At 41.6% G+C, this 14,406-nt stretch overlaps 1 protein-coding gene across 12 annotated transcripts in view; it reads right to left on the reverse strand.

Moving 5' to 3' along the window:
- NFIA (nuclear factor I A) overlaps window positions 1–14,406 on the reverse strand; it is a 244,661-nt gene that overhangs the window by 102,217 nt on the left and 128,038 nt on the right. For 11 of the 12 annotated variants that reach the window (XM_040072268.2, XM_040072273.2, XM_040072276.2 and 8 more), the window contains exon 3: window positions 5,720–5,785. The exons of the other annotated variant lie outside the window; for it this stretch is intronic. In XM_040072268.2, the coding sequence (XP_039928202.1) occupies window positions 5,720–5,785 (66 nt within the window). The remainder of the gene's footprint in view (window positions 1–5,719; window positions 5,786–14,406) is intronic. 12 annotated transcript variants of the gene reach the window in all.

A 14,406-nucleotide genomic window follows, 5' to 3' on the forward strand; every position in this document is an offset into this window, starting at 1 on the left:
CCGTAAGGGTGCAAATCTGTTCAGAATTTGGTCCTGGCAAGTTACAAAGGTGCAAACAAGCTGACATCACCAGGAGCTCTGACTTCAGCGCCAGCGATGAGATTCCGTATTGGAAATGCTAAGGGCTTTTTTTTAAGAGCTTTTTCTGAAGAAAGTTAATTTTAGATTAGTCCCTCAGGCTGTGATAACTCCTCAGCGTGGCTCTGTAAACAAGAGAGGAGAGTCTTCTTGCATTTATAAGATTCTGATGCAAATAATCCCATGAACATGAACATTAATAAAAGCTGCCGTTACTGTATTACTGCCTTTGCAGCTGTAACTGTGAGAAAACTTTCTCTGCAAGGCTCAGTTATCTCCTGAAAATGAGGTGTTTCAGGAATGTTAGTCATCTGAGACCACGCATTTTCTAAGAGCACCAGCTTCGGCACTGTGTGCTCGGTGGACCGCTCGTGCCCTTGCACTCCTCGGGTGGGAGCTGAGGGGCTTATCCAAGGACAGGGGAGCCTCCAGACAACCCCAGCACCTCCTTGGTGAGCTGGCATCAAGCTCTGCCGCAGCTCTGAAAGCCTGTGAGGCAGCTGGACTCCACCTGAAGCAGTGGAGACGAGAGGTCAGGCATGGCCTGAGGAGAAGGGACGGCCTTGGAAGGCAGAACATCTCCCCTTGTCAAAAATTTGGCGGCAGAAGGAGCCGGGTGTCACCCAGCTAGCGTTTAACCTGCAGCGCTGGCTGAGTGATGGGGACAACCATGAAGAGTTACTTGCTCTCTGCTTGGGATGAGGGTTTGAAGGGTGAACTCTGAGCCTGAGAAGAGTGCACAAGCCTTGGGCCAGGCAGGCACTGCTTCCACAGGCCAAAGCTATCCCACTGCTTGGAATGTCAAATCTGGGACCAGAAAGAAAGGATTCACAGAGGGACTGGACTCTGCAGCCTGTGAGTTTAGGCAGAGGGGTCTTCCCACCTGTAATCTGCTCCTCCCTTTCAGCCAAAGCTAAATCAAGTCTTCTATGACCAGCTTTGCCTAGAGAAGAAGAAACTTCTCTTTGCATTTGTTCCCTTCTTCTGTGGCCCTCTCTCTCCCACAGCTTAAGGACCAGAAATTCTTCCTTTCTGTTTCTAAGCATTGAAAAGTAAGCATATACTTAAACAGTTTTTTAAGGTTTAACACTCAAGTCCAACCCCACTTAAGCAAAGAATTCACAGATGATATTTACAAGTCCAGTGTAATTACTGTAGGGCTGAAAAACGAGTTCTGCGAGTTACGATGCATCATTGTTTTTCTTTTTTCTTTCTCTTTTTTTTTTAATTTTCAATGAACAATGTGCCTTTCATTTCCTACAGTTATGTTAAGGTACTTGCAGCTCAAAGCAATGAGACTGCATTAAAGTTAAAAAGCATTTGGTTTGGGCATGACACATTTTTATTTTTTTAGAAAAATGCCTCTCCCTCTTCAGAAATTGTTTGAGTTTGGCACACATTTGTAATTGGCTGTAATAATGAATGCTGCCCTGCTCATTCTTGAAATGGGAGAATTTACCAACTTGTTTAAAAAAACCTCGCTCATCTACGATCAAAGCGCTGTGCTACCAACTCTGAGCCACCAAATCATAGCTCCCCTGCTCGAGAGCCACGAGCAGCCTGTCAGAAATGACACAGCATTCTCCTGCTTTGCACAGCACACCTCGTGTGCACCTTTACGCTGCACTTATTAATTCACCAGTGCCACCACATCAAACACAAACACTGCCTGACATCCATTTACTGACAGCAGCAGCACAGCTCTGTACCACAGTTATTAACCACTCTCTGCCACATCCACCCTGCCTTTCTCCAGAGTTCAACTCCTGATGGAGCAGAGCAGGATCCGACTTTTAATATTCTCTGAAAGCCAGAATCGCAAATATCCCCACTTTGCAGACAAAAAGACCAAAAGGTTTCCCTACAAAAGTTTAAAATAATCCTACTTACAAAAAGAAAATCTATCTGATAGCTGTTTCCACAACTGAAAGTGAGAATAAAAGCCTGAGAGAGTGTCCACAGCAGTGCTGAGCTGGGAATTCAGTTGTTCCTGATCCCCAGGCATGCAGTCACTTCACCACATCAGACTACCCATTTTGTCATCCTCACTTCACTGAAAACTAGTTTGTTTATAAAACACAACACCAAACCAGTGCGTTTAACAAGCTTTTAAAATCAATAACCCTTATTCTTTTTTTTTTTTTTTTTTTTTTAATGTGGATTGCAAAATCACTTTGCGGTGCCAACTGAAATGAAGCTTTTACATACCATTAGGCAACTACAAAAGTGGGGAATTTTCCACATGGGTGTTCCACCCAGCTTGTCAGAAAAAAAAAAGAAAAAAAAAAGAAAAAAAATCCCTCGTTTGAACAAAATATCGGGGCATCAGAGAATATTCCTGCCTTTCAGATGGAGTTGCTGGCCTCTTTCATTGTCCCTCCTGCAAATTTCCTCACCCATACAACAAACAGAGGAACTCTGGATTTTCTGCCTGTCCCCCAAAAGCTGCTCCCCATGCTGACAGCGCAGCACTGTTGCACACCCTGTCTCAGTTTTACCCCCAGCTCCAGCACAAAACACCTGGACCTTGGACCATCCATGCACCAACAAGCCCTGTCTCGCCTGCAAGTTTGCTTTTCATGACCATCATGCTGCATCTCCCTCCTGAGAAATAATTAAATGCTTAATATTTCTGTTAAATATTTGCAGTGGTGACTGGATGACTGTTTGGAAACTATTCTGGCTTAATGAAGGCGGAGGGAAAGGCCAGAGCTGGTGTTGATGCCACTGAGAGCAGAAGATGTCACCATCTTCCCTTGTCTGTGATGATCCTGCTCCAGAAAATGAACGAGCAAAGCCCACTAGGAAGAAACCAGGAGTGGCTCTAAAAAAGAAAAGCTTTTTTTTCCCCATGAACTTCCCTTCAATGAAGGTTAGACATACAGGCTTTGCAAAACAACACATACAATTTAGAATGATAAATTAAAATCTGTAGTAGGAGGCCTTCTTTTTCAGGGCCGTATAGCTGACCCTTCTGAACCTACATTACTCAAGGTATGCAAAATATATGTGTATAATAAATAGCTCTAGAATTTATGGAGTGGAACAGAAAGGATATTAACAGGCAAGTAGAGAGGCTGTATAACCCTCACAAGGCCTTTAAAGATTTATTTTTTTAAAATGAAGGAATGCATGCATGGAAAAGGCAGCACTGAATCGATACACTTCTTTGTGCCTTCCAGAAACACATGCAAAAATGCTTCCAAATCTGCCCTCAATCTGGTCACTCCACTGTTGGCATCAGTGGGAATAAGATTATTCACGATTCTATTTTTTTCTTCGATTAAAAGAAAAATTTAAAAAAAAATAAATTCCTCTCTGTGTGGGCTCATTCCCACTCTCAGTAAAATCAATTACGAGCCTCCCATTGACTCCGGAGGGATTTGGATCAGGCCCTGTGGAAGTGGGTCTACAGCAAGTGTAGAACAACGCAGTTAATATGATTTATTGTGTCCGTTTCTGTGCGTGCAGTTTTTCATTTTCTAAAGCCTGCAGTTTTTGCTTTCATCCTCACGTCCAGGAGATAAGAGCTGCAGATCTGTGTTGATCTACGCTGGGTACCCCGGAGCTGGGGGCTGTGTGTGCTGGGAATGAGCTCAGAGCCTGCCTGGGGGGAACCAGCCCTGCAGGGCCAACACTCTGGCTTAGAAAAATCTCCCACACACGCACTGCAGAAGGTGCAGAACCAGTGAGGAGGCTGCTGCTGTGGTGGGGAAAAAAATACCCCTTTAGTAAAACTGAGAAAAAAAAAAAGAAAAAAGAAAAAAATCGTTTTCCTGTTTATTTAAAAAAAGAAAATTAAAAAAAAAAAGTACCTTTTGCAGGTCACCAGCAAAGTTCCAAGAATTCACTGAAAGATTCGTTTACAAAGAAGACTCAGGCTCCAAATCAGAGATATTTCATTTCACTAGGCTCTTACAGATTCTACATTATTAAACATTGACATTGCTGCTTTTCGGGGCAGTTGTTGAGTAGCAAGCTTTGTTAAAGACTAAGAAACTGCAGGGTAAGATGAACTGTGCTTTAATAGCTGCAAAAGAATATTATCTAAACATGAAATAATAACATGCCTGGTGCCTAATACATTCTAAATTAAAATATGATTTAATAAACACAGGCAACATATTCCCCATAAAAAAAAAAAATAGCAGAATTGGCAGAACAAAAATCACAGTTTAGTCAGTTCTTCTCTTAACCTTGCAATCCTTTGGCTACAAATTAGAATTTTTGTGAACAGGATTGATAAGGGAAATTAGGCACTGTCTTTCAGAAACAACAGCAATGTTTAAGATGGTATGTTTAGAGATGAACAGCACAAAATCTATCAAAATATGAAACCCTTCCTATCTAATGGAAGGAAAATACAGGAGTCCAAATAGCCAAAATCTCGCCAGCCCAACGAGCCCTATATTCCATGTCCTAGGATTCATGCTGGTAGTTTAAAGTTTTTTATGTACCTAAACCTCTTCTTCTTCCCTAAATATTATCCCCTGTTTAAACCCGAACCCCAAAGCAGCCCAGGTGTGAATGCAGCCCCTCAGCCTCACTGTCCCTTGCAGCTTATTTGGCTGCTGCTGAAGACCCTAAAACACCCACTGAACACATACACAGCTGTAGGGGTTTAAGGCAAAGCAGTTAGTTGCTCTGTGAAAGGGAAATCACACGTGTGTTACTACAGCTACAGTATTTCTACAAGGATTTACACATCCCAGAAATGGTGACAGGGCTTCAGAGGCATAAACCCTTCACACAAATTCTTTTCTGTATATGCAGGGTAGACCCCCAAGTACAGTGGATAACCCAATCTACATTTAGGTCTTAATTAAAAAAAAAAAAAAAAAAAGGTTCTGTTTATAGATAAAAGAAGTCAAGAAAAACTACTACTAATAATCATACCTTATTCTAAGAACTAAATGTGAGTATTAAAACAAAGCTGTTGCCAATGGGCCAACAAAAATTGTTGAGGTCTACCTTAGCTAAACACAAAAAGGAAGAGAAGCTGTTCCATTACACACATAGTCATCTACACATACATCAGACAGTCCCCACAGAAACCCACTATTTTTGAATAACTTTTTTTTTTTTCTTCCAGGCTTCTTTACAAAGCAAGTCATTGGTTCAGTGGAAGACATTGCTTCCACTTTGAATCTGTCCTGGTCCAGAGAATATGAGGTTTCCCAAAAGTCCCAGTCCTTCTGCTGCTTCCACTCCAGCCACTGCCACTTGAGAACGTGGAGAGAAGCACCGAGGAGCTGTAGCTGAACCTCCCTGATTTGTTTTCCTGTTGTATCTACTCCCCTGAAGGTCATGAGTCGAGGCCCAAAAAGCCTTTGCTATGGAGGAATAAGGATAAGGGTTGCATACAACAGGCTCTTTAATGGCATCTCCCTAATTAAAATTAATTTTTAAGGGGAGGGAAAAAAAAAAGGCTCTCTCCAGGGCTGGACACAGAAATGCTACCTTAGATTAGTGATACGGTAGCATTTTAACTAGGAGGAGAGTGCACAACCTTTTTGTAGCCATCCCATGTCAATTATTCTGAATCATCTTTTTATGTTAGACATGGGGGAAAAAAAAAAAAATCTTTATAAATATGGGCTGTTTTAATATCCCAAAGCAGGAGCAGCAGGTAAGAACTTACCATTTTCTGGCTGGTCCTTAATATCAGCTTCACTTGGCTGGCTGGGACTTTCAGATTGACTTGAATCTGAAAAACATAAAATACAGCCAAAAATTACAGGGTCTGCTGTGGAAAATAGATCAGAGGCGCCAGACTTCCTCAAAAGGCTGAGAGTACAAACTGAGGACAGGAGTGTTGCACTAGGACATGATAATGCAAAAGTCCTGTGCCTAGGTAATATGTTTGCTAGCCAAAAAAAAAAAAAAAAAAAAAAAAGAAGAAGAAAAAATTAAAAAAAAAAAAAAGAATTAAAAAAAGGGAATCTTGTTTATGGCACTACACAGAGTGCTCGGGGTGTGTGTTGGCATAAATTAAGCTTTGAGAATCCTTCTTTTTAAAGAAGGCATATTTAAACGACTCTCCTACATGTTTTTTATAATGCAGCCTCTATGTTGTATACAAACCAGAGCCTTACTCCAACACATAGTAAAGTCTCAAAACATATCTCCAAGCAGGCATAGAAAGGTAGCTTAGCAACCCTACATAGTGGTGGAGATTGTTGGCTACGCATTTCTGGAACGAAATCTGCAGAACTGAGGGAAGAGCTGATTTTTTGGCGTACTTTCGCAGCGGTTACAGCACCACGAGATCCCTAAAATGCACGGTGCTGGTGGTGATTTGCAGCAGGGTATGAGACCAGATACTGGATGACCTGCTTTAGAACTTGTGTAAATAATTCCACAAACTCCCAGCTAACACTCTCCAACGAGCACAATTTATTTGCCTAAAATAATAAAATGACCTATAAAAGGGTATGTGTAAATAAGGGTGTTTTGCATTTTTTACACGTTATTAACTCTACTTTATGTGAAGATGATCGCTCTTTGGTCAAAAAATTATTCTTAGTGGAAGCTTTAGTCAAACAGTATTTTCCTTCTTAATTATTTCTGTCACTATAAACTGGGAAAAAAAAAAGTCCCTTTACCTGTGGGAAAAAAATATTTTTTAAGAAATCCCTCAAATTACTGGTTTTTACAACAAAATACATTTTTTTTTTCCTTTCCCCAGAAATCATCCTGTAATTTACTGATCCTGTAGAAAAAGTTTTTGCCATGAAACAAAACTTAGGCAATGAAACCACTTGCTAATGCCTCAACACCACCCTTCATCGTGGCAAACCCATTTTCTGACTTCACCTTGACTTTGCAGAGTTTGGAATTAGCTGTCTGAAATTTGACCACATTTCAGTGAGAAGTCAATGCAAGATCAAAAGGTCACGACACTTAACTGTGATTAAATTGAAAATCTTACTTCTATTGCAACAGAGTCATAACACCACCCCTTCTTTTTCTTTGAGGTATTAATAGTGCTGGAAGAAGCAGTACTACTAGTGACCTTGGGTCAAGCAATGCTAATTTATTGCTTTAGAAAGGTTCCTTGCTTTTAAGCAAATGAAGATTTTAATTACCGCAGAGCACTATAAAGAAAATGCCTATTTTAAATATTCAAATTTTTTTTTTTTTTTACCTGCTGACTGTCTGCTTTAGGTATCATTCACAAGCTCAGAGGACAATCTTGTATAAATTAAAAACTACGAGTAAAAAAAGCGCTCATAAAACAAAACTTGATAAATTTCAGAATATAAACACTCAGAATATTTAGCAAAGAAAGCTTCAGTCACGATACTTCTATTTAAAATCAATTAAATCCCCTAAAAAGTGATATATACCCAGTGCAAGTCAGAATCAATTTTCTCTCTTTTGTATTTACTATTTTTAATAATTTCACCAATGAAGCTCAGGGGGAAAAAAAAATATCCCGACTTCTGCAATTTTGTTTTAAATATTGGTCTTCTGAATTATCTCTCCCTGAAGCTGAAATCAGTGCCAGCAGATACACTATGGGGGTAACATGCACAGTGTTGTTGTATTCTGGATTTTGGCAAGAAGTTTCGTGTTTCCGACACCGCAAAGGTAGAAACAAAGGTAAAATATTAGGAATGTAAAATATTTAGTTAACACTCAAAGTCAACATCCAATGGATTTCATTTTACAGGGCGGGCATTAGCCTTTTGCTTATTTTTTTATGTTTTTCTTCCCCCCCCCCCCCCCCCCCCCCCCCCCTTCCAGCCATGGCTCAATCAGAGTTTGGGCTTTATGTTTCAAGTAGGCTCGGAATTCCACAAAAAATTTATAGATTTGGAGAAGTTCCTGCTGCAATGTGAGACTGGGAGCATGTCTCCCTTTCCTAAAATTTGGAAGGACCCAGGGAGGCCGCGAGAGGGCCGCGGTGGTGGCCGCGGGAGCCGGGCTCGGCGCTGGCACCTTGGCTCCAGCACAGCCCTGCAGCCGGTGGGCAGCACACGCAGCCCGAGCTGCTCCTGGCTTGGGAGAAACAAACAAAGTACTTTTGTCTGCCTCGAGTGCCGTTTTTCCAACACCAAGGCTAGTGGCACGAGAGGAGCTCCACTGGCCGTAGGATGTTTGTTGGCGAGCTGAATCTTTAACTTTCTCCTTTTATCACCTCGGCTCCGGCGGTAGCGTTTTTCCTAATTCTGCTTCCCTGCAACCCGCCCCTTCTGCTGAAATTAAATATTAATTTCCCAGGAAAAGACAACACGGCTTTAAGCACTATTCTTCATGGAGAAGCACAGGGCAGTAAAGCACAGGATGAGGTAGAATTAAAGCCACTCAATCCTGTGGTGGGGATCACGGGAGGCTACTGAAAACATGGACTGGGCAAGCATGTGCTCAGCATTGTTATGCAAGGTGGCATCTTGTGGAAACCCCAGATAAGAAGACTGAGTTGAGGCACTTAGCCAAAATGTTTATATGCAGAATTTTGCTTCCCTGATTTTATTCAGATGCCGCAGATGATCCGGCACATATAAATGTGCCGCCACATGGTTAAGGGATTGGCAAATTCAGAGCCGTTGTGTTTTACAGTCTTGCCTAGGACGAGGGAGTCTTGCTCAGCCTCCACCGCTCGCTCTCTGCTTTTTCAGCAGTTGGCACTAACTCCTGTCGGGGCTTTTTTGTTGTTTTGCACATGGAAACTTTCAAATTCCAGTTTTCTGAACGTTCAGTGTTTTGCGGGCTCGGCTACAACAGGAGGGGGAATGTCTGTCCTGCTGAGTCAGTTAGCCAAACAGGTGACCGGAGGAATAAATTAATTTTTGCCCATACATAATTGATATAAATGGAAGATCGTTTTCATAAGCATTTGCATTAAATCAATAAAATCACTTACTATAGAGCAGTTTAACAATTCATTTGATTTTCTCTTTTCTATATATTTGATAGCCACTCTGCAAAACCGTATACACTTTATGCCTATTTTCTTTAGCAACAACACTGCCAGTTAAATTCTACCACCTGCAATAATTAGAGCCATTGGAAAACATACAAAACAAAATATACAGTAGATGCGAGCCCCTCTTGAATCTGCGGCCCCCTGCGGCAACGAATTTCATTGGTGTCTTAAGCTAAGGCTGGTAGGAAGCCAAAGAATCTGTATATTACAATAAAGTGCATGTTATTAAGGGGAGGATTTAAATGATTTCAGATGGAGTTGGAAATATTATAGTGAGGAACCACTATTAAGATTGCTGATTAAAAAAAAAAAAAATCACCAAGGAATCTAGTTTTATGTTTAAGGAAGCTTAACCTTGAATAGCACAATGGGTTTTATTTGGTTTTTTTTTTTTAGTTAGAGAAAAGTTAGTGGTTGGAATTTTTAACCCTGAGCTAGCTGGGGTTTGAGTGAGTCTGTGCACTGGGCTCAAGGTTACCAGTCAAGAGAAGCTCAAGGGGATCTGGTATCAACCACAACCATGGCAAACAGGATCAAAAAAACATGTTGAAGCTATTTTACTCTCTACTTCCAAGAATCAATTATGATTTAGGGATAAAGGAAAAACAAAACAAAAAAACCCACACAAAAAACCCCCCCCGAAACAACAAAACAGGCTAGTTTTCCAAAGTAGCATTTCCTATCACGTCTCTATTCTCTGTTCCACTTTGGATCTGTTCCTTAAGCATATGCCACCCCAGCATGACCGAGCCCCAGATCTGCCTGATCTGAAACCCTACGCAGGCAGGGACCTCCAGCTCCAGGACGGAAGCTCTGGACTTTTCAGGCTGCAGTTTTCCTTTTCAGCTGCAGCAGGAGCACAGCTCCAGCTGGGCTGCACGGCGGCTGTATGGAAGCAGGGCTGGCGGCACTGGAAGGGAACGCTCCATTGTTTGGAAAGAATAAAACCTTCCCAGGAAAGTCTGGCCCGTGGACAGGACCAATGTCAACAGACTGACAATGTTGTTCTTTTTTGTAGCCCGTGACACAGACGGTAAAGTGTTGCTGCACTCCTCCACCAAAAGAGCCTCTTTCGAGTGCCACGGCACTTCCCAGTGTTAAACCACACCATGGCTACCTTACTGGGGAGAGATGGGACACTTTGTGGAGCACTCCCGAAAACACACCGTGTTTTCCAGGGCAGGCTGAATCCAGTCTGGATTTCACTGCGGTGGCACTGACCCTCTTTATTGTCTGCTGGTTTGCTCAAACCCAGTGAATGGGTGCCAAGATCATTTTTTACCTCTGTAGGGCCGCTCCCCAGCAGAACCCGAGCCTCTGAGCAGCCCGCGAGCTACCACAGGTGCAGACACATCTATCCTGGAAACAGTAAAGGTGATCCCCATGTAGTGCAGGAAAAAAATGACCGGCGATGCCAGATGAGCAAGGCAGCACTGCCACTGCCCATGCTGAGCCTGCTCTACAGTGAAATACAGCAGGTTCCTCTCCTCCACCACCAGCCCAGCACCTCGCAGAAGCACCACAGGAGTGCACAAGTTAAATTTTCCATTCATCTCATGTTTTGGGGGTGGGGGGAATACTGTATAATAAACTGACATATTTTATTCAAGTTTCAGAGCCCTATTTGTAATAAAAAATTTATATGGCTGGGTTGTGTTCATGCAATAAATTTTTCATCTATAATTTTGGGCATGGATTCTACCAAAGATTTATATACATTAAAAAAAAAAAAAAATCGAAATCATGCTCTTTTATAAACAGCCTTATGTGGTGAGCTTATGGGATTAACAAACAGAAACCAGCACTAGGACTGGGGCTTTTTTACACTCACTTTCCCTTCATTACACATTATAATATAAACACATAGGAGTCACTCTATATAGGCTACAATTATTATTTACGGTGATTTTGGTGGCTACTAGGATTTCTTTAAAGGAAGGCCTGGCTCTCCACTCTACTCCAGCCATTGCTTTCAAGTCAACTTTTACAGGGAGTTCAAAGTGCTTCATTATCATCCACCTCACAATCACATATGTACACGCCTGCACCAGATTCCAATTTTTATTCCATACCCCTGCACTGTACACCCCATCCCCACGGCTCCCCAACGAAGTTCTGCACTGGTAAAATCCCTCTGGTGCCAGTCTGTTTTTTTTTTTTGTTGTTTTGTTTTGTTTTGTTTTTTTTTTTTTAATAAGGCGAGGACTCTTAATTCCTGTACACTGGGAAAGAGATTATCTTTGATAATGGAAATGTAAATCAAAGCTTGCTGTTGTTTATTCCAGACAGACATTTGTGTGTTAAGTCTGTTTATCAGGCAACACTTTGTCTAAGCCAGGAAGTAGTCAGCCTTTGTAACAAGATGCATGCAAATGATTTTCCCATCAGCCCCTGCCACAAAACTTTTGTGGCAAAAAACCCCTTCTTGTTACTTCACCAGTAAGACGCTCCTAAGCTACCCCATAAGCAGACTAGCAACAAAACAGTCAGCTAGACTATGCTGATGAGTTTGAATGAGCCCAAAACATGTGCCCACAGTCTGTTGCTCGGTATTGTAAGCAGACTTTGTGTATTACATCTGTTTATCAGGCAACACTCTGTCTGCTGGGCCGGCTTTGTACCAAGGTGGACGCAAACAAAGATCTCCACAACTCCCCGCCTAACTTTTTTTTGGCTGCAGAAATTCCCCGTTACTTCCCTCCTTGCTGGAAATAAGCACATGAAACTTCACCGAGAGGCTGCGAGACCCTAAAGCTGTATTAAAATGGTTTCATTTTAAATCAACTTTCTTTGTTCTCACAAGCCCATAAATGATTTACTGCTATCGTGTGATAGCCTAGAATGTGGGGAATCTGTGTATTCCGATATTTGTTCCTTGATATTACAAACAAGTATTTGATTCACTTCTAAATGTTTGTTTTTAAAACAGTTTACAGCCTTTGATTCCTGCTTACTGATTCATTTCTGGAACATTTTCTATTTATTCCTTTGCAGTAGCAAACGTTAATTTTGACTTAATTCAAATTGTCATCAAAGGCTTCCTTAAGAAATCCCACAGCACAGATTTTATTTGTTATAATAAAATATTCTTAAAGTAAACATCGTGTGACTGTGTTTTTTTAATTCCAAGAGATACAAAAATCCGTTACCCAAAGGATTCAAATTGGTTCAGCCCTTTTTCCTAGACAAAATAAACACTTTAGGACTTTACTTGTTTGTATTCTCCTCAGTGGTGCTGTATGCATCACCAGCTAAAAACAAAGAAACTTTTAGCTGCTCAGACAAAATGCAGAAGCTCCCCAAACAACGAAGCGGGGGGGTGGGGAGGCATTCAGAAAGTCTGACAGTCCATTCAATATAGGGATGATGGCCATAATGCATCCAGGGTCCCCTTGCTAATTAAATATGCATTGGCACAGTTTTGATCGATGCAAGCCATGGATCAGATGACACACCTGCAAAATCTTGAGCCCAGAGCTCCCAGGAAAAGGAAAATACAGGCTGTCTCCTTATCTTTGTTTTCAAAGGCTCTCAATTTCTGTGCTTAGATATCTAATTTAATTCTCTCACCCCTCAGCAAACTGGATTACGAAAGTCAATACTGCCATTGTGCATCGACAGGAACACACAGCTTTCCTTTTATTCAATTTAGCCATGACCTTTAGACAAAGATAATGACAACTGTCTAAAAGTAAGGTAAGGCCTTAAGGAAGACCCTGCTGAGGGGCCCCTCTAGCTTTCCGTGGCTCCTCCAGCCAGGAAGAGCCCACCAGCCATGGAGAAAATCCAGAAACAATTTCCCTCCCCAGACCGCAATGACCAGGAGTAGCCTGGCAGAGTGGCTCCCTCGGCCACCAAGGGCTCTGTCCCACCCTGAGGACCTGGGACACCTCGACACCAGCAGCCAGACCCTCAGGAGCCCTTTGCCAAGAGGTGGCCACGTCTCCGGATGAAGCACTCTGGTGCCAAGAGCAGAGTCGGGCGCTTGCACGAGGAGGGACCACGCTGTCCCAATTTTCCCGTGGCTGCTGGGGACACAGTGAAACGGAAGGGTCAGGAGAGTAGCACTAATTTCTTATTTCTGGCCCTGGCACTCAGGAAAAACTGCAACCCTAGAGCCGGGAGCACAGCACAGGGAGCGGCACACACCCGCGCGGCGCGGCGGCAGGAGGAGGAAGCGGCACGCGGATTTTCCTGGAGCTGAGCTGGAGCCAATGGAAATGGCATTACTTTCCAATAGGTCTCGCATCAATATTTTTAGCAGCCTCCCTACAACGAGATAGCATCTTTCTAATACATCTGTAAGGGAAGGACAGAGAACATGCTCTCAGCTAACGAACAGCTATCAGGCAATAATCCACTTTGGTACCTGCAGATACAGGTTGTACCTGAATCAGTGATGGAGGCATATAAAAATTCATATTGATTGAGCAGCCCAGCTCCACAAAATGTGAGCTTCCATGCTGCACAGGGTTTTAATTCTGCAGGATTTTTTTTTTTAGCTGCATTTAAAAATACACTTGGCATTTCTAGCTGTGGACCAATATTTTTCTCATGTCTTTTTATACAGATTTGGAGGGAAAGATATTTGTAATGGAAAAAAAATATGTGCAAAGTTGGATTGCTAAGTTTCTGTAATCTTGGGAAATAAAAAAAAAAGCAGCCTATGTAAGAGCTAAAAGAAACCATATGGATCAACAAGAGCTGCCCTCATATCCCTAGGAAATATATATTAACCTACATTTCATCATCATAAACCCCAAAATAAAAAAATCTAATTAGAGTCTCTACCCTCAGATTCACTTGTAAAAAATTTGCTTATCCCCCTCACAAAATGATTTACAGTACTTACATCCATTTCTTCAGAGTGATTTAAATTTATTGAATCATTTCAATTTTTAGAGAGCTTCCATTTGGATCTGTACGGGTTTCTAGACATATGCAGTGCTCAGTTATTTAAAATTAATTGCAGTACAATAATTTTAAATTGCTTCACACTATACGAATCTCAAGTGCTTTGAAATATTTCAACCATTCTATTTAGAGGCCATCAAACTTCTGAGCACATGCATCAAAGAGTTGTTTTAAAAGCCAAAGGGCCGTCCTGATGATCCCAAAGTGCAGGTGAACACAGCTCTGGGCATGCTCAGTGCACACGGACCTGGATTTATAGAACGATTCAACAAATCTTGCCTGAATGTCAATCTTTAATTAACAAAAACTGATCCTGTAATAATTTCAAACCACTAAAAAAATTCTAAAACTAGAAAAGCACTGTTATAAAATAATGGTGTACATTAAAACTATTATTACTTCTAATGTATATTTATAGAACATCCTTTTATCCCGAAAATTAAAACAGCTTATTAACATTAAACTAAGCTTTACAACACCTC

The sequence above is a fragment of the Hirundo rustica genome, chromosome 9 (genome assembly GCF_015227805.2).
Source record: "Hirundo rustica isolate bHirRus1 chromosome 9, bHirRus1.pri.v3, whole genome shotgun sequence".
Classification (NCBI taxonomy): Eukaryota; Metazoa; Chordata; class Aves; order Passeriformes; family Hirundinidae; genus Hirundo; species Hirundo rustica.